The following is a 20348-nucleotide window of genomic DNA, read 5'->3' as shown; positions in this document are numbered from 1 at the left end:
GGAGAAAGAGAAGCCCAGAACACTCACGTGACTGGCCTGAGTCTCAGTGACTGAGGGGCATTTCTATTAATAACACTTGCCCATGAGAGAAAGAACGCATTCTGCGTAGCTGGACTGTCGATGCTTTCCAGAAAACACTGGCCTTCCAGCTCTGCCTTTCGTCCAGCCATCTTCATAGTTTTCAAGGAGTTCCATTTTCACCTATAATTGTCTTTTCATATACACTGTTCTGCAGTTTCCTACGGAATGCAGCAAGATATTTAATCATACTCATTTAACAAATATTTAAATCATTTATTGCCATTAAGTTACAGCATCTCAATATACACACTGCATGGAAATACACAGATAACATTTCTAAACAGTGGGGACAAGATTTTAGGTACATGGCCAGCTGTTGGTTGTCTTGTGGTCGTTAAAGACAATGTCAAGAATTAGGAGTACTTAAGTGCTGGTAGTTACAAATTTTGTTCTCTTCAGTTTTTCATTAAGTAAATTCTAATAGATAATATACGTATTACTGCAGAAAAAACCATCATCAGAAATTATTAAATTAATTGCATATTTTGAGCTACTCTTTATGGAAAGAAGTAAAATATTTAATACTTGTAAGGCAGCAGAGAGTTGGTTTAGAGACTCTCAGCTATGTCTATAAAAATAGAATGGTTAGTAAAAATAGCATTCAGTGTATTTTCCTTAGTGAGGCTATTTATAATGAAATCTGTGACTCAGCAGCAGCTGGCAATGCTGTCCCTTCAAGACCTTGTTCTTCATTTTCCATTGTTATGCAGATGCCTTTTTAGTCATCCTGGAAAGAAACAAAAAGAAAAATTCAATGAGAAACAAAATTTCAATGCCAATCGCAAGGGCTTTGGATGGCTTTAAAAAGACACTTTTACATAACATTTATTTCAACTTCCAGCTTAAAAAACAGTAATATAGGCTGGGTATCCCTCATCTGAAATGCTTAGGCCCAGACATGTTTCAGATTTTTTCAGATTTTGGAATAACTGGATTATACCAGTTGAGCATCCCTAAACTGAAAATCCAAAATCTGAAATGCTCCAATGAGCACTTCTTTTGAGTGTCATGTTGGCACTCCAAAAGTTTCATATTTTGGAGCATTTCAGATTTCTGGATTTGGGATGCTCAGCCTGTATCCTACTTCATGTTAACTTGCATGTTTTATTAAGTGGTTTCCCCAACTGCTAAAGCACATCTATACACACTCCAGTCCCCAAGTACTCCCTCAGACGAGAGTTTAGTTTCATTCACCCCAATTCCTCAAATTCCTGAAAAGAAAGTAGCTAAATTGAAATCTGCTTACTCGTATTTGATAAGCCGCCCTCCCTGGATGAGCTGGGCTACTTCATTTGTTGCGTGGCATGCAAACAGAAGCCAGTTCCGAGGCTGTACCTTGTAGGCAAATCTCATGAATGCCAAAGAATAGCAACAGAGGGCTGCCAAAAATAGCAGAGCAAAGATAATCAATAACTTAGAAACTGAGAGAGTTGATAGGACCACAGAGATGAACAGTTCCATTGCCTTGATCAAAAAAGAACCTCTTCTGCGAAAACCTTTGACAAAGTTGTTACTTAAATGCCTGTATGAATAGGAAGCTCATAAAAAATTTTACTGTACTGCTATGCATTTTTGTTAATTATTTAAACATTTAAGGAACATATTTCAGAGTAAGAGTAGGCTGAAATTAATTCCAGCCACTTTTTCTTTTATCTTCTAGAGTTGCTTATAATCCATTCATTATCGGAAATAATTATTTATTCCCTCCACAACAGTTTTATGTTCAAATATCAGGGTTTCAAGTAAGTTTAATAACACTTTCCCCCCAAAAAGTTCACAATATAAATCATTAGAGTGACTATTAGAATGATTAAGATGACACATTCTTCAGTTGGTTGTGCTAAATCTGAAAGGCAAATAAGATGTTACTACTTCCTAGATAAATATTTCTAATTAATCTTGTTTCTTACTCACATGGAGAAGTAACACTCTTCCATGCCATCACATTCTGTATGTGACTTTCTAATAGTGACTGTAACATCTGGTGCTACAATCTTGAAATGCAAGCAGGCACTCTACTATGTTGAAAGTCCTCCCAATTATCGAAATCTGCATTCTTACCAAATGTCATCCGCCCACTGATAATCTCTGGAGACTTTTTCATGTCATTGATGGCAGCAATGGGAAGACCCCAGTTGGCTACCGGGCCCCAGAAGTGCTACAAAAAATGAGAGGAAAAGAATGAAGAGAGGAAAAAGTTAAGACAGAACTATAAATAGCTGAAATTTTCCTTACTTTAAATAACCATGTGAAACTCGTGAAAACAAATCTTCGTTTCCATTTTGCAGGTTTACTGGGTTAATTGATGGTTAACATTCAGGTATTGGATTGTCCAAGTGTTCCCATAGGAATCAACAGTTCTTACAGGTGAGCCCAGAGCTAGAAAGGGTTTGGCAGCTTCCCAAGATCCCTACTGGTTTCCACACTACAACCAAGTCGTCTCTGATTGTCCCATTTAGAAAATTTAAAAATAAGATTAACTTCTTACACAATTCATTGTTGCTATAATTCAAACCCTGTTAGAACTATTCTCCATAATTTTTATGTTTAAATCTATCCACACTCCTTTTCCCAAATTTTCATTAGGATATTTGTTAATAATTCTTAAAATGCAGACCGTAAATTGGGTACTTTTCTGAAGAAAGAAGCTTAATAAGAGAATAAATTGTTTTTCAGCTCATATGAGCTATTCTAAGTTAAAAGAACTTGGAAATCAATACCCAGGACCCCAGACACTAAGAAATTAAGATTGGAAAGTACTTTTGACATAATAGCAAAAACTTACATTAATATTAAAGAAATGAACCAATAGTTTTTCATTCTACAACTACACTCATTCAAGGATACCAAAGTGAAGTTGTCTGTGTTTGACAGCAGCCACTATCAATTTTAGAGGCTGAAATAAAACAAGGTTTGTGGCTTTTGTTCATTAAATGAAAAATTGTTTCATTAATTTAGAATTTGGAAATAATATTTCCAAATCTGAAGGAAACCACATCTTGTTGGCTAAACACCCCTTTTAGTTACCCCAACACTAAAGAGTAAAAACAGTCTTTGCTTGACTTCTGCCTATCATAATGTTTAGCTTAAATTCAGACTGTTAAATACATTTCTAGACTTTGCTTCTATTATTGACGAGGGGTTAAAATACAAAAATTCCCTAAAAAGTGGTGAACCAAGGGAAATATAAGAAAAATAAATGGGAATTAGATTTGGCATAATAGAGTATTTTAAAATGTTTACTTAACATGTAAGCCACAAGGTCATTGAAATAACTACAAAAGGTCAAAGTTCCCATATAGCCATCACGATAAGTATTTCAGGGTTTAACATGTGAGTTATAAACTCTGTAAATTAGGCACAATTGGTTTAAAGAATCTTGAGATTCTGGGCTAATTAGTCCTCTTGCGTTCAGACTAGATATTATCTAAGATACTCACTATTGCAACTTTCACTTAATTTCTTACATTTAGATGAGGTGGCTAGTGGCTCGCAAATTGGACAGCACGACTTTAGAGGAAATATTTCTTTGAAAATGACAAGTTGGGTTGGGTGCAGTGGCTCACACCTGTAATCCCAGCACTTTGGGAGGCCAAGGCGGGTGGATCATGAGGTCAGGAGTTCAAGACTAGCCTGGCCAACATGGTAAAACCCTGTGTCTACTAAAAATACAAAAATTAGCTGGGTGTTGTGGCAGGTGCCTGTAATCCCAGCTACTTGGGAGCCTGAGGCAGAGAATTGCTTGAACCTGGGAGGTAGAGGTTGCAGTGAGCCGAGATTGCACCACTGCACTCCAGCCTGGGCAACAGAGTGAGACTCTGTCCAAAAAAAAAAAAAAGACAAGATGACGAGTTGGAGAGAAGTGCACTCCTGCAGAATTCTATTAACAATGACCTTTAGATGAGATATGGCCAGTTTTCTTTTTTCCTTATTCCCCAGACTCTTTTAAGGGAGAGTATCTATCTCTCCCTTACCTACTTCTTTTCCTACCTGTCCTGTTATTTGGTGTCACTTCATTTTTCACCTCTCTATTATTCCATAGTGATCTTCCTTTTCTTCCTGTTTTGACCAGGCCTTTCTCCACTTGGTCTATTTTCATCTCCTTTTCCATTTACTCTCTTTCCATTCCTCTGCACTATATGGTGGTGTTGCTGTCTACTTTATCATGCATGAACCCAGGGCTGTGACAAAGCCTGAAGAGTTATTCTAAGAGGGGCATATAAACCAGTTTCTTTACCACCAGTTGTGAATGTGTCTTCTTTCATAGGTGAGGGTAAAGCAGAAATGGACAGTGGAATAAATCTAAACCTAAAGTAGCCCTGGGAGATTCCTGGCTAAGTGACGGTATTAAAAGTTTAAGTGTGGGCTGGGCGTGGTGGCTCACACCTGTAATCCCAGTACTTTGGAAGGCTGAGGCAGGCGCATCATGAGGTCAAGAGTTCGAGACCAGCCTGACCAATATGGTGAAACCCCATCTCTACTAAAAATACAAAAATTAGCTGGGTGTGGTAACTCACACCTGTAATCCCAGCTACTTGGGAGGCTGAGACAGGAGAATCACTTGAACCCGTGAGGCAGAGGTTGCAGCCAAGATCGTACCACTGCACTCTAGCCTGGGCAACAGAGCAAGACTCCATCTCAAAAAATAAAAATAAAAAACTAAAATAAAAAATTTAAGTGTGATGAGTGTTAGGTTATAGGAAACAGTTCTGCAAGTTAAGAACTATACATACACTTATGACTGTAAATGTTGAGCTATACTGAAAATATATTAAGAACACAAAAGGTAAAGACAATTTTAACACTAGTTTGCTAAAATATCTAACCTTAGAAAGTTTATAATGCATCTTTTCTATCTAGTACATGATTCTAGTTCTCTCTTCCCTTTTTTAGAATATGATTGATTTATGCTGTCAGATATTCAGCAATTTTGAGAAAAATAAGGAACTTTATTAAAATTCAAAAAGAAATTACCATATGTTGGATTAAACATTTTACTTCATTATAATTCTTAATTGTGCTGAAAAGAAAGTTCCAACAGAATTGCACACCACCACTTCCTGCGTGAAATCAAGCCATGGAAATGAACTCTACCCTACAGGAAAAAATCATCCCACCTTTCTTTTCCTGCTTTCTCTTTTTCTTTCTCTGTTTCCTTTCATCGTTGCCAGGCTCCACTGTGACTGTTATCAATGAAGTAATTATATGCTTGTTTCTAAAAACAGGAGTAGGGAGCAGCCCCAGGAGCATGGCTTTCACAGAGCTCATGTCTAGGCTCCCTAGGACAGGCCAGGGTGCAGTAGGCACCCTTCGCAACCTGCCAGCCATGGCGACAAGAGAGGCTCTCACAAGCAAAGGACACTAAGTCTGTTGTCCATAACTCTGTTAATGCAGAAAGTCTGCAAAAGCCTGAAATGGATGGAAATAATTTTCTTACCGTACTATTTTGTGAAGAGTCACCGAAGTTCAGACAGGAGAGACATGGGGAAAAAAAAAAAATCAAATGATTTTGGTCTTATTAGGTTACTGCAACCTCACACCTGTATTCAAATTTCAGTAACAGGACTACAATGTTAACAGAGTACATTCTTTCATTATTTTTAAAAGATCAAGTAATATCATTTCTAATAAGAACTTTGACTTAATGAAATTAGATCTTAATTTTATGGAAAGTAAGTGCAATCCTTAGAGCAGAACTATCCAGTAGAAATATAATGCAAGGCACAAATACAAGCCACATATGTAATTTAAAACTTCTAGAAGCCACATTAAAAAAGTAAAAAGAAGGCCATGCACAGTGGCTTATGCCTGTAATCCCAGCACTTTGGGAGGCTAAGGCAGGAGGATTGCTTGAGGCCAGGAGTTCACTATTAATCTGGGCAACATAGTGAGACCCCATCTATACGCAAATATATTTTAAAAATTAGCTGGGCATGGATGGTTTGTGCCTCCAGAGGATTGTTTGAGCCCAGGAGTTCAAGTCTGCAGTGAGGTATGATCACACCACTGTATTCCAGCCTGGGCAACAGAGCAAGACCTCGTCTGGGAAAAAAAAGAAAAGTAGAAAAGTAAAAAGAAACCACAGAAATTACTTGTATTAATAGTTTACTTAATCCACATGTATGCAAAAAAACATTTTAATTTCAAAATGTAACCAATAAAAACTATTCATTAGAACTTTTACATGCTTTTTCATACAATTATTTGAACTCTAGTGTGTATTTTACACTTACAGCACAGCTCAGCTTGAACTAGTCACATTTCAAGTGCTCAGTAGCCACCTGTGGCTAGTGGCTCTCAAACTGGACAGCACAGCTTTCGAGGAAATATTTCCTTAAAAGTGCCAAGTTGGAGAGAAGCATACTGCTGCAGAATTCTATTAACAATGAAACTTTCCCTTCTGCTTACTAACACATTGCATCAGAATGTGAACCCCTGGAGGAATGTATTTTTTGTTACTACTGGACTACTTAAAGTAGTGCCTGGCATTTAAATTAGAATTTAAAAAATACCTGTTGAATGAATGAATGAATAGTAAAAATGTCAGTGCTGTTTTCCAGAATGTTAAACTTAAAAATACACCAAAAACTTATATTGAGTTACTTTTATTTCTGAAATAGCAATTTCTCTTGCCAGGATATACCTGAGCTCTTCTCTTAGGGCAAAATCTCAAAGTTGAGCTACTGAAGGAGTTATTGAAATAAAATAATAAAATTGAGCAGTACAGCAGGGGGAAAAATGAAATAAAATCCTTTATAAACACACGCAAGTCCAAAGAATTCTACTAGTTGTTTTGTTTTAGAGAGCACAGAGATTATAATTTGTAACATGAAAATAATCGTTGATGGTGCCAATAATACAGTAGTCCCCCTTATCCTCAGAGGATGCATTCTAAGACCTCCAGTGGATGCCTGAAACCATGGATAATACGGAACCCTATATATACTGTCTTTCTCCTATACATACATACCTATGATAATGTTTAATTTATAAATTAGGCAGAGTAAGAGATTGACAACAATTACTAATAATAAAACAGAACCATTATAACAATAAACTGATATAAAAATTTTGAGAATGTGGTCGCTTTCTCTTTCAAAATATTGTAATATTTTCTTGGACCACAACTGGCCTTGAGTGACTGAAACTACAGAAGGCGAAACTGCAGATGAGAGGGTCCTACTGTGTGCTTCAGATAGGTTATATTATGAAATGTATATCATTCATATATAATTATATATACAAATGTAATTATCCAAATTATATTTCACACCAAGTGCAAACTGACCACAGTGCTTTATAGCAGAGAGATTGATAACCTTACTGGATCAGACAGCACAATCTAGCTAGAACGGTCACCTACAGCATTGCTCTCCTTAAAATACCTTTGTCAGTATCTGAACACTGGCCCTTTAGATAACCATGAATAACCAAGGGCACATTTCTTCCCTATAAAAATATTTTAAAGGATGTAGTACTTACAATGTAAAGTTTCAACTTGGACATAACTTAGTTTTTCCTTTAGGACCCTCTCCTTAAATCATACAACAGCTCAATTATACCCTATTTTACAACAGAAGACCTTAGTATAGATTACAAATGTATGAGAATAAGGGAGAATTACCTTCTGCCTTCATACCCTGCTCAATTCAAAAGTCCTACATGAATATAATCACATTAATTACTGTAAAACAATCTGAGAGTAAAGTCAGTTTAAATATGTCTGTTAAATACAAAACACTACAACTCATCATCCCTCAATTCTAAATCAGGACTTTCTAGAATGCATGAATCAATGACTCAATCAAAATATCTGAAAAGCATATTTGTGCAGAACCAAATTAGAAAAAATGCTTCCAAATATGTATTATTACCTGTTTCAAAAAAAAAGATAAATTTATAAGCCACATATAAACTGCAATTTGGGGACAGTAATGCAAAACCATTTAGAAAATATTCTTGATTTTCTCTTTATTTGGTATGCTGCCTTTATTTTCAGTAAAAAAGCAAACAAACACAAAACTCATAGATTTTCTTGGGTTCACTTATGATTTTCAATTCTCATGGAGGAGAAACTATTTCCAGTTAAAAATTAAGTATTCCGTTTTTTAAAAAAATAAACTATTTTTCAGAGAAGTTTTAGGTTCACAGTAAAATTGAACCCAAGTACCTCCCATATACACCCAGTCCCAAAACATGCACGCACTCTCCCATTATCTACATCTGCCGCCATGGTGTATTTATCATAATCACGAAACTTACATTGACACAGGATTGTTACCCAAAGTCCATATCTACATTAGGGTTCACTGTTAGTGCTGTACATCCTGTGGGTTCGGACAAACATATAATACCATGCATCCATCATTACAGTCTTACAGTAGTTTCACTCTCTAAAAGTCCTCTGTGCTCCACCTAAACCCTCACAACCACTGATCTTTCGACTCTCTGTAATTTTGCCTTTTCCAGAACGTCATGTAGTTGGAATCAGGTAGTATGCAGCCTTTTCAGACTGGTTTCTTTCATGCAGTAATATGTATTTAAGTTTCCCTCATATCTTTTCATGGTTTCATAGCTCATGTTTTAGTGCTGAATAATATTCCATTGTCTGGATGCACAATTTATTTTGCCATTCACCTGCCAAAGGACATCTTGTTTGCTTCCAAGTTTCGGCAATTATGAATAAAACCTCTATAAAAATCCACATGCAGGTTTTTGTGTGGACCTAAGTGTTCAACTCCTAGGGGTAAATACCAAGGAGTATGTAAGAAACTGCCAAACTGTTTTCCAAAGTGGCTGTATGATTTTGCATTCCCACCAGCAATGAATGAGAGTTCCTGTTGATTCACATCCTCATCAGCATTTGCTTTAGTCAGCGTTCTGCCTTTTGGCCGTTCTGATAGATATTTAGTGGTATCTCGTTTTAATTTGCATTTCCCTGATGACATATGATGTAGAACAGTGGTGTCCAATCTTTTGGCAGAGCATATTTTCATATGCTTATTTGCCATCTGAACACGATGAGGTATCTGTTTAGGACTTCAGCCCATTTTTAATTGAGCTCCTTTCTTATTATTGAGTTTTGTTTTTGTGGTTTTTGCTGGCTTGTTTTGAGAGGGAGTCTTGCTCTGTTGCCCAGGATGGAGTGCAGTGGCATGATCTTGGCTGACTGCAATCTCCACCTCCCAGGTTCAAGTGATTCTCCTGCCTCAGCCTCCCAAGTAGCTGGGATTATAGGCACCCGTCACCACACCTGGCTAATTTCTGTATTTTAGTAGAGAATTAGGTAGAGGTTTCACCATGTTGGCTAGGCTGGTCTCAAACCCTTGACCTCAAGTGACCTGCCTGCCTTGGCCTCCCAAAGTGCTGGGATTACAGGCGTGAGCCACCACACCTGGCCTTATCATTAAGTTCTTTGTATATTTTGGAAAAGTCCTTTATCAGTTATGTCCTCTGCACATATTTTCTCCTATCTTTTCATTCTCTTGACAGCATCTTTCACAGAGCAAAACTTTTTAATTTTTACGAAGTCCAGCTTATCAATTATTTCTGGGATCATGCCTTTGATCTTGTATCAGAAAAACTGATCATCAAACCCAAAGTAATTTAGATTTTCTCCTAAATTATCTGCTAGGAGTTTTATAGTTTGTGATGTACATTTAGGTCTGTGATCCTTTTTGAGTGAATTTTTGTAAATAGTATAAGGTCTGTGTCTACATTCGTTTCTTCTGATTTTTTTTTGCAATTGCATGTCCAGTTGTTCCAGCACTATTTGTTGAAAAGACTGTCTTTGCTACATTGTTTGCCTTTGCTCCTTTGTCAAAATTTAGTTGATTTTGTTTATGTAGGTCTACTTCTGGGCATTTCATTTTGTTCCATTGATTGATCTGTCTATTCCTTTGCCCATACCACACTGTCTGGATTACTGGGGCTCTACAGTAAGTTTTAAAGTTAGGTAATGTCAGTCCTCCAACTTTGTTCTTCTCCTCCAATACTGTGTTGGCTGTTTTCAGGTTTACTGCCCTGTCCATTTAAACTCCAAAATCTGTGTGTTGATATCCACAGAATAACGTGCTGGGACTTTAACTTTCACCTATTCACTTAAAAAATGTACTTTATGGCTTCTCTTTGGCATATTCAAAGTAGTCTTGTACATCACTAGTCTTGTACTTTGGGGCCATCATTAAATAAAATAAGGGTTACTTGAACAGAAGCACTGCAATACCATGACAATCTGACAAATGAGATGGCTAAGTGACTAGGTGGCATGACTAAGTGACTAACAAGTAGGTAGCATCTACAGCATACAGATGGTGGATGAAGGAATGGTTCATGTTTCAAGAAGGACAAAGTGGGATGGCATGAGATTTCATCACGCTACTCAGAATGACACAAAATTTACAATTTATGAATTGGTTGTTCCTGGAACTTTCCACTTAGTATTTTCAGACCTTAGTTGGCCACAAGCAACTGAAACTGCAGAAAGCAAACTGTGGATAAGGTGGGTGGAGAGCTACTGTATTTCCTTTCTTCTGCTTATTTTCATTCTAATTTGCTTTTTTTGGTTTTTTGTTTTTTATTTTTTAGTTTTGTAAGGTGGAGGCTTAGATGATTGATTTTAGAACCTTCTTGTTTTCTAACATATGCATCCAATGCTATAATTTCTCTCTAATCACTGCTTTAACTGTATCCCACAAATTCTGATAAGTTGTGTTTGCACTTTTATTTAGTTCAAAATATTAAAAAATTTATCTTGACATTTCTTCTTTGATCCAGAGTTATTTAGAAGTGTGCTGTTTAATCTCCAAGTATCGGGGATTTTCCAGCTATCTTTCTGTTAGTGACTTCTAGTTTAATTCCAAAGCACACACCATATGATTTCTAGTCTTTTAAATTGGTAAAGATGTGTTCTATTCTCCAGAATATAATTTATCTTGGTGAGTGTTCCATGTGAGCTTGAGAAGAATGTGTATTCTGCTGCTGTTACATGTAGCAGTCTACTGAGGTTCATCATATCCAGCTGTTGATTCATTGTTTTGTTGAGTTAAATTATGTCCGTACTGATTTTCTGCCTGCTGGGTCTATTTATGATGGAGGGGTGAAATCTCCAATTATATTATTGGATTCATCATTTTTTTCTTGCAATTCTATCAGTTTTTGCCTCATGTGTTTTAATGCTCTAATGGTGCATACACATTAAAGATTGTTACCTGTATTAGGGCTCTCCACAGAGACAGAACTAATAGAAGATGTAGAAGATGTATAGCTATAGATACAAATACACATACATGTGTATATATGTATAATTGTTAATGGAAATTGGCTTATGCTGTTATAGAAGTAATAAGTCTCATAAGCTGGAGAATCAGTAAAGCCAGTGCTGTAACTCAGTCTGAATCCAAAGGCCTGAGAACTAGGGGAGCCAATGGTGTAACTCAGTCCGAGGCTAAAGGCCCTGAGAACCTGAAGGGCCACTGGTGTAAATCCTAGAGTTCAAAAGCCCAATAACCTAGTGTTCTGATGTCTGATGGCAGAAGAAAATGGATGTCCAAGCTCCAGAGGAGAAAGCAAATTGTCTGTTCTCTACCTTTCTGTTACTAGGGCCCTCAGCAGATTGAATGATGCCCACTTACATGGGTGAGGGCACATCTTTACTCAGTCTACTGATTCAAATGCCAATCTCTTCCAGAAACACCTGCATAAACATGCCCAGAAATAATGTTTTACCATCTAGCTGGGTATCTGTTAACCCAGTAAAGCTGACACCTAAAATTAACCATTGCATATGTCTTTTTGGAGAATTTATCCCATTATCATATGTAATGTCTCTCTTTATCCCTGGTAATTTTCCTTGCTCTGAACTATGCTCCATCTATAGCTACCAATGCCTTTTCTTGATTAATGTTAACATGGTACACCTATCTCTATTTAATCTAGATGTGTATTTACACTTAAAGTGGGTTTCTTGTAGACAATGTATATTCAGTCTTATTTTTTGATCCACTCGTACAATATGTCTTTTAATTGGTACTTTTAGTCTACTGATATTCAAAGTATTGATATAGTTTTATTACTATTTATCATATTTGTTACTGTTTTCTATTTGTTGTCCTTGTTCTTTGTTCTTTTTTTGCCTTCCATTCTTTTTCTGCCTTTTATGGTTTTAAATGAGCATTTTGTATGATGCCATTTTCCCTTCTTTCCAAAAATAACAATTATTATTATTATTCTTTTTTTGAGACAGTCTCGCTCTGTTGGCCATGCTGGAGTGCAGTGGCACGATCTTGGCTCACTGCAATCTCCATCTCCCAGGCTCAAGCAATTCTCCTGCCTCAGCCTCCCAAGTAGCTGGGATTACAGGCATGTGCCACCACGGCCAGCTAATTTTTATATTTTCAGTAGAGATGGGGTTTCACCATGTTGGCCAGGCTGGTCTCGAACTCCAGACCTTCGGCCAGTTATAATTATTTTTTAAAATTTTTCACTGGGTGTGGTGGATTGTAAGGACTCCCCAGCCTTGTGGAACTGTAAGTCCATTAAACCTCTTTTTCTTCCAAGTCTTGGGTATGTCTTTATAAGCAGTGTGAAAAGGGACTAAAACAGGTGGGTCTTCTGTTCCCTGTGCAGCCCTGCACAGCAGCCTCTCCAACAGGCTCTGGGGCAGCCCCAGGGTGGGTAGACTGGGTGGGGCTGCTGTGGCCCTTCACTTGGGCAGGACATCAGAGGATTTGAACACCAGCTTCCCATCATGGGTCTTGATCTTCTTCACAGCCACAGCCCTGAAGGAGCTGGTACAGCTGAAGGAGCTGGCTCCAGCCCCTGCCAGAACCAAAGCTGGAGCCCAGGCCATAGGTGAGGCCAGGGCTTGTTAAGTTCCTGTAGGCCGGGCTCAGCTCATCTGCATAGCCACTGGTGGTCTTCATATGGATACTCATGTTCTGCATCCCAGACTCCAGCCAGCTCTCCTCACCCTCCAGAGCTTCCTGTAGGTGACAATCTCGATGTCCAGGGCAAGCTTGACATTCATCAGCTCCTGGTACTCATGCAGAGGCCACACCATGTCCTTCTTGGTCTGCTGTAGGGCAGCCTCCAGCTCAGAAAGCTTGGCATTGGCATCCTTAATGGTCAGCTCCCACTGCGGCCTGGTATCTGAGATGGTGGCCTCCAGGGAAGTCCTCTGGCCTTTAAGGCCCTCAATCTCAGCCTGGAGCCAGCTGATGTTCCGGTTCATCTTGGAGATCTCAGTCTTTGTACAACGCAGGTCATCCCATGATTCCAGGCCAGCGTCTGCAGCTTCTCATACTTGATCTGGTACATGTTCTCAGCCTTGGCCCGGCTCCGGTTGGCAGTCTCCTCATACCGGGCCTTGACCTCAGCAATGATGCTGACCATGTCCAGGGAGCAGCTGTTGTCCAAGGACAGCACCACTGATGTGTCCAAGATCTGGGACTGCAGCTCCCGGATCTCCTCTTCACAAAGCTGCCTAAGGAAGTTGATCTCATCAGTCAGCCCTTCCAGGTGAGACTCCAGCTCTACCTTGTTCACATAAGCGTCATCCACATCCTTCTTGATGAGAACAAATTCATTCTCCAGCTCTGTACGGTTATTGATCTCATTTTTGTACTTGTTCTTGAAGTTCTCTACCATCTCCTGCGTGTTGCCAAGCTCCGCCTCCAGCTTCTCCTGGCCCAGTGTGTCCAGCTGCCACGGAAGGCTGTTCAAGTCACTCTCGAACATGTTGTCCATGTTGCTCTGAGCTGTCTTCTGCTGCTGCAGGAGGCTCCACTTGGTTCCCAGCATCTTGTTCTGCTGCTCCATGAACTGCACCTTGTCGATGAAGGAGGCAAAGTTGTTGTTGAGGGTCTCAATCTGCTCCTTCTTCTGGGTGCACATGGCCTGAATGTTGGGGTCCACTTCCAGCTTAAGGTGGCTCAGCAGGTTCTGGTTAACTGTGACGACTGTGATGCCTCCCCTACTCCTGGCCCCACCACAGCCTCCAGCCAGACCCATGCCAGCGCCCAGGCCACCCTGGAAGCTGCTGCTGCTGCCCACTCAGGAGACAATCAAAGAGCTGATGCAGGCCCTGGGCCTGCTCATGTAGGAGCAACTGCTGAAGGGCCGGGGGCCAGAGGTAAACATCCTGTAGGGCTTCTGGGTCACCCTGATGGACATGGTGGAGGCAGAAATGGAGGCAGGCAGGCTGAACGAGGAGGAGATTTGAAAAGGAGCAGAGGACCTGCTTTTAGGTCAGTCTCTAATTTTTCCAAAATTACGGTAATGTTAGCTTTCTCTGAAAGTACTGAGAGGAATTTAGGTAATTTATAACTTACTTATGTAGTACTAAAAGGATCCAACTGACAGCCTAGCATAGTATATTTCTAACATTATTCAAAGTAAAATGGGATAAAATTTTGAGATATTCTAGATCATAATTCTACAGTTTGCTGAAATTTATTCTTACCAAATGTTGTCTAGTTTTCTAGTTCAAATTAAAATGAAGGAGGGTTTTAACAATTAGAATTTGTGATATTCAGCTATATTTAGCAAGCCAAAAGTCAGCTGAATGACAGTAAAGACCTTTGTGACTGGACTATCCAGATATTAAGAGACTCTTATGGCCAGTCTTGCTTCGACATTTACAGCTTCATTCAATTTCTGAAAGTCAATTATATGGCAGGGAAGTGCTCAAAGAGTCCAAGGACCAGGTGTGAAAAGCAGTTTGGCAGAGAAAAGGGAGACATATGCAGGAAAACATGGAGCACAAAAATATCTAAAACCTTCTTTTCAAAACCGTTTCTACGCATTATTATTTTCCTTTAAATCCCAAGTTGACATTTCTGTTTTAGCTTCATAAGTTTGGTATCCAGAGGTTCTGAAGTTATCTGTTTGGTTCAGATATCAGCCTTCTCATGTGGCAAATGAAGCGCTGGAATTTCTAAGGCCCGTTCCGACTCTAAAATTCCAAGTTTGGGAAAGATTCCCTTTTACTCTACTGCAACTTCTCACCTGGGTAGTAAGTATAAATTCTGAAAGCTTTCCTGGAGACTAGAAGTTAAAATTAATTTAGAATACCTCATTAACTTGAGAATATTCAATGCAAACATCCCACTAACCAGATTCATAAGCATGCAAAATGATTAACTGATTTTAAAGCACTCTATGATCTAGTTTCTTCTTAAGAAAACATCCTCTGCACACATATACAAATACATATGTGGTGTGTGGGTGGGTAATCCATTCACCTTTACTGTAATATACACAACTTGAGAAGAGGAATCAGTCTCTAGAATAAAGCTGCACAGACCTTGATTGAGTTAATCATTAAAATATATGTCCTACCTCCAAACTTTTTTGCTTATTCTGATTTATTCTTCTTAACCAGAAATCCAGGAAGGAGAATGAGAGAAGAGGAAAGCAAAGAAAAGCTCTCTTTCTTTATTCTGTCAATAAGAAAGGTGAGGGAATCGTTTCTTAAGAAAAAGGTATTGGAATAGAGACCCAGGAAGTTCTTGGTTCAAGATACTAATCAAGGTAAGTAAGAATAGATAGAAGAAAGTACCAAAAAGAGAGTACCAGAAATCCTGGGGATTAAACATGCAATATTAGTTACAATAAAAAATAAATTCAGCACTTACTTTTATCAAGTGCTATATACTATGTCATTAAACAGCTACCAAAGCACAAAAGCGAAACAATTTGCCCAAGCTCACAAAGCTGGAAAGCCAAGAGTTGGGCTTCAAATCCATCATTCAGACTCATCACCTAGGTTTAACAGTACTATTATCACAACTAACAATTTCCAATAATTATTTAATATTATTTAATACTGAGATCCTATTTAAGTGTTCTGTTATCCCAGTAATGCCTTTTCCAGCTGTTTTTTCACACCAGGCCCAATCAAAGTCCACACATTGCCTTTGGTTCTTAGGTGTCCTAAGTGAGAGCCGGTTTCATAAACTCTTTCAGTTAAAAAAAAAAAAAAAAAATCATCATTTAAAATACATGTGGATGGGTTGGGCATAGTGGTTCATGCCTATAATCCCAGAGCTTTGGGCCAAGATGGGAGGACTGCTTGAGGCTGGGAGTTCAAGAACAGCCTGGTCAACATAGCAAGGTCCTATCTCTACAAAAAAAAACAAAAAACAAAAAACTAACCAGGTATGATTGTGCACACCTGTAGCCCTAGCTACTTGGGAGGCTGAGGCAGGAGGCTCACTTAAGCCCAGGAGTGGGTGGTTACAGTGAGCTATGATCATGCCATTGCACTCCAGCCTGGGTGACAGAGTAACACCCTGTCTCTAAATAAATAAATACACTTGGAAATTCAGTTTAGTAAGAATGTTCAATTTGATTCATAAAACATGATTGAAATAAAATTTATAATCTGTGTAAAATATGATTTTAAATTTATGCTGAAAAATTCAATTAATTTTTAAAATTCTAGAACAGCTTTAGTTGAGAAAACCTCTAGACCCCTTCAGAAGGCTACAAAAAGAATGCGGAGCATGCAAAGTATGTACAACAGGCAACTGATGAAGTAAAAAGAGGAAGGGATAGAACCTTGTTTCTGATTAGAAGAGAGATATAATTACGTTTTCTGCTTTATATTTTATTCTCCTTTGCTAAAGAAAAGCCGGGCTGTAAGCAAAAAGCTTGGAAGAACAAATAGGAAGTACTTCCCTCTGATATGTTCTAGGAAGAAAGGTTTCTCTTTCTAGGGGAGGAAACACTGAAATAAAAAGCTGGTCAGAGTTTTGATACCTGACCTCAAACTGGCCCTCAATCACTGTTTGGCAGACCTAGCATGAATTCCCACTGCTGCCAAGAATGGCAGGGAAAACAGGTCAGCTGAATGTTTCACATCACGTGTTCACCTTTCAAAAATAATTTCAGTTCAAGATCATAGAGTTTTATAGCTCACACAAGATTTTAACTTTCTAAATAAATATAAACTTTACAAAGTGTTTTTGCTTACAAAAACAGAAGGATATAATAAAATGTAGAGTGATTTGGAGTTTCCTAGTATTTTCACATCCCTTATCCAATTTAATTTTCTTGATAACCCAAAAAGAGCATTATCATTAAACCCATTTGATGGGCAAATAAAGTCTGCTGGGATCAACTTGCTGGGGATCCTGGACTATGAGTCATTCTTCTGAATCCTAGTCTGGTGCTCTACCAGGCAACACTGTTCTGAGTAATGCAATTCTCTTCTTTTCCTTATTTAGTCAAAGTGTAATTGAATTAAATACTGGAGAAAGTACAAAAATTTAAAGCTACATAAAATTAATTTTAGAAAAGAAGGTTAGATGATATACTGAAGTATCCTTTTGAAAAGCCTGGCTCTTGGAAACCCATCTAGTAGAAGAAAATATAACACTTAGAAAAGCAGAGCTCTCTTCCTTGAAAATATATTTAACAAATTCTTCCTATGTAATAAAACTGTTAGGGCCGGGCATGGTGGCTTACACCTGTTAACCCCAGTACTTTGGGAGGCCGAGGTGGGCGGATCACCTGAGGTCGGGAGTTTGAGACCAGCCTGACCAACACGGAAAAACCCCGTTTCTACTAAAAATACAAAATTAGCTGGGCTTGGTGGCGCATGCTTGTAATCCCAGCTACTTGGGGCTAAGGCAGGAAAATAACTTGAACCCAGGAGGCAGCGGTTTGGATGAGCCAAAATAGCACCACTGCACTCCAGCCTGGGCATCAAGAGTGAAACTCCGTCTCAAAAAAAAAAAGAAAAAAGAAAAGAAAACTGTTAGGTAATTATCACCATAATTTTTATATAGCTAGGTGTCAAAACTGTATTTTTAATTTTACCATCCAATGTTATCTTTAGCTGTAACTATTAGGAAGGTTCATTATACAAGATATTAGTAAAAAGCTAAAATTCAAAGCTGTAAAGAAACTTAAGTCCAAGGATTAAGAGCATATCCTCAGATTGCTACTTTGTTCACATTTTTACTACCATGACTCTGATAAATTGCTGTGCTCCACAGTACTAAATATCCATCTTAATTAATCATAGTTCGATTTAAGCATAGAAATGTCTTTTTTTGAAAGTCAGAAGTGAAGCTTCCGTTTACAAGTTTACCATACGGCAGACTGAATTATTTTTCCTACCCTAGTGCTCTATAAAAGTAGAAGTAAAAAGTATTAGCAATAAAATTCAGGATTTAAAATTTATTGCTAAAATCAAGTTGCCTTCATACTATACCTTTTGGATGGTTATAACAGGATTTATTCCTCCTCAGCTTTCATCTCTTTACCTCTTGACCACACTATTAACTACTGAAAAAAAAACGCAGCTGTACACTTACCTTGGTTTTAAAATCATTCACTGAAAAACTAAAATACTCCTAAATAACCTAAAACTGCTTCAAAGTTATATTCAATATTTTGAAATAAAAGCAAGCGCCTCAAGATTAGAGGTGCAAATAAATTATAGCGTATTTTCAGGCTTTCCAACCGCGAATGCTCCTTGTTTCTAATTGGAAAGGAGGAGTTAACAGAAAATAGAACAAGAAGAAAAAGGTACGTCCTTAGAGACACATCACTTTACTTTGGATGACAGAATTTCGTATATAAAAACATCTTAAATTGTACTTCCTCCCAAGCTTAAAGTCCTTATAATGAGAAAATCGAAAGGCGAACCCAAAGCCAGCACATTTTATTTCCATTGTCCCAGAAGCGCGCTGGGTGCACCCGAAGCTCCGCTCCAACAGCGCCGCGCGGCGCTCTCAGCAGCGCCTCCCGCTGGCGTCTCCCCAACCCACGCCCAGGTCGCGGCCTCTAGCACACCTGGACCGACGCAGGTGACCGGCGACCCACTGCGAGGATCTGGTAGAAACCGGCCAGGAGACCACTCCCGCCCGAAGGAGCGAGCCACTGGCACCTGGCCTGGAGGGACATTCCCCCACTGCCAACCATGCGAGAGGAACCAGCCTCTGTCACCCCTGCCGGGAGAGGCGTCTCCACGGTCACCCTGCCCTGAGGGGCGACCACTGTCACCCCTGCCGGGAGAGGCGTCCCCACTGTCACCATGTCCTGAGGGGCGCCTGTCACTTTCGTCCCTCCCGGTCCCCACTGCCACTCTGGCCGGGAAGGGCGTCCACTGTTATCCCTACCAGGAGAGGCGTCCCCGTTGTCACCCTGGCCAAGAGGGACGCCCACCGTCACCCGCTCCCTGAAGGGCACCCAATGTCACCCCTGCTTTCAGGGGCGCCCACTGTCACCCTGCCGGGAGAGGACACTGTCACTCCCGCCCTGAGGGGCGCCCACTGTCACCCTGCCGGGAGAGGACACTGTCACTCCCGCCCTGAGGGGCGCCCACTGTCACCCTGCCGGGAGAGGACACTGTCACTCACGCCCTGAGGGGCGCCCACTGTCACCCTGCCGGCAGAGGACACCCACTGTCACCCCCACCCTGAAAGGCGTCCACTGTCAACGGCTCTCTACGCCGTTCGCTTCGCGGCGTGGGGGTCCGGGAGGGATCTGGGTGGGGGCCCCCTGACAAGCGCACCCTCTCGCCTGGGCCCGGGCCCACCCGCTGCCCGGGGCCACCGCGTCCTCGCGGCCGCCCTTGTCGCGGACTGCACGGGTCGCAGCCTCCTGGGCGCCCCTCCGGGTTGCCGGGTCCGGCCTGCGGCGCTCGTCACCTCATGAGGTAGTCCCGGAAATCCTTGCTTCGGACATAGTCCGCCGCTTTCCGCACCAGCGCGCCAGCCATGGCTGTGCCGACACCAGACCCCGAGTGGACACCGCCGCTGCTGCCGCTTCCCAGAGCCAATGACACCCAGGCCAACCCCTCGGCGGCCGACGGCGAGCTAGCTCTGGGGCCCGCCTCACGACACCCCGCCACGCCTTACGGCCGTGCCGCGCCGCCCGGCTCTCGGCCAATGACAGGGCGCAGGGCCGGAGATGGTGGCGCGGACTGGCTGGCTCGTGCCGCACACCTCCTTCCCGCCCTCTGTGGCGCACGGGGGCGGGGCCCGCTGCCGTAAAACGGCTGGGGCGGGGCTGGGGCTGACAGGCGGTTGCTAGGCTCCAGCGGCTCCCGGCCCGCGGGGGCGTGGAGGTGACATCTCTCTGGCCCGCAGGGCTGTGGGCGCCCTGCCGAGCGTCGCGCGGTCTTGGGGCGCCCTGCAGTGGGGCCCCTGCGGCGCAGCGCGCGGTGGGACTAGCTGGGTTCCCCCGGCGCCCAGGGCCTGTGTCTGCGCCGATTCCTGGCAAGGGCACCTTGGCCAGGCGGCCCGCGTCCCCCG

The 20348-nt window shown here is 40.8% G+C and overlaps 1 protein-coding gene and 1 pseudogene across 3 annotated transcripts; both read right to left on the bottom strand.

Annotated features, from left to right (window-relative positions):
• Positions 1-273: 273 nt before the first annotated feature.
• On the bottom strand, positions 274-19950 carry MPC1 (mitochondrial pyruvate carrier 1). Of its 3 annotated transcripts, XM_025383793.1 has the most exons (6): positions 19743-19950; positions 11135-11141; positions 2317-2529; positions 2143-2239; positions 1328-1460; positions 274-808 (listed from the first exon to the last, which is right to left on the bottom strand). In XM_025383793.1, exons 4-6 carry the CDS (start codon positions 2183-2185, stop codon positions 784-786), a joined length of 201 nt encoding a protein of 66 aa, XP_025239578.1. In that variant the 5' UTR covers positions 2186-2239; positions 2317-2529; positions 11135-11141; positions 19743-19950; the 3' UTR covers positions 274-783. The 3 variants fall into 3 exon arrangements, with proteins under 3 accessions (XP_025239578.1, XP_025239576.1, XP_025239577.1); XM_025383791.1 differs by lacking the exons at positions 2317-2529; positions 11135-11141 and adding an exon at positions 5519-5522 and having other exon boundaries at positions 19743-19944; XM_025383792.1 differs by lacking the exons at positions 2317-2529; positions 11135-11141 and adding an exon at positions 18082-18085 and having other exon boundaries at positions 19743-19932.
• On the bottom strand, positions 12785-14253 carry LOC112623396 (annotated as a pseudogene).
• Positions 19951-20348: the final 398 nt, after the last annotated feature.

The sequence above is a fragment of the Theropithecus gelada genome, chromosome 4, assembly GCF_003255815.1.
Source record: "Theropithecus gelada isolate Dixy chromosome 4, Tgel_1.0, whole genome shotgun sequence".
NCBI classification, from domain to species: Eukaryota; Metazoa; Chordata; class Mammalia; order Primates; family Cercopithecidae; genus Theropithecus; species Theropithecus gelada.
This window is presented reverse-complemented; position numbering and strand designations above follow the sequence as displayed.

Coding starts and splice junctions, on each gene's coding strand:
- MPC1 (XM_025383791.1), bottom strand. CDS start 19,813: ATGGCTGGCGCGCTGGTGCGGAAAGCGGCGGACTATGTCCGAAGCAAG. Junction 1,461..2,142: donor CAGTGGGCGGATGACATTTG/GTAAGAATGCAG, acceptor TATTTTTGGCAG/CCCTCTGTTGCTATTCTTTG. Junction 809..1,327: donor GGGCGGCTTATCAAATACGA/GTAAGCAGATTT, acceptor GTTTCTTTCCAG/GATGACTAAAAAGGCATCTG.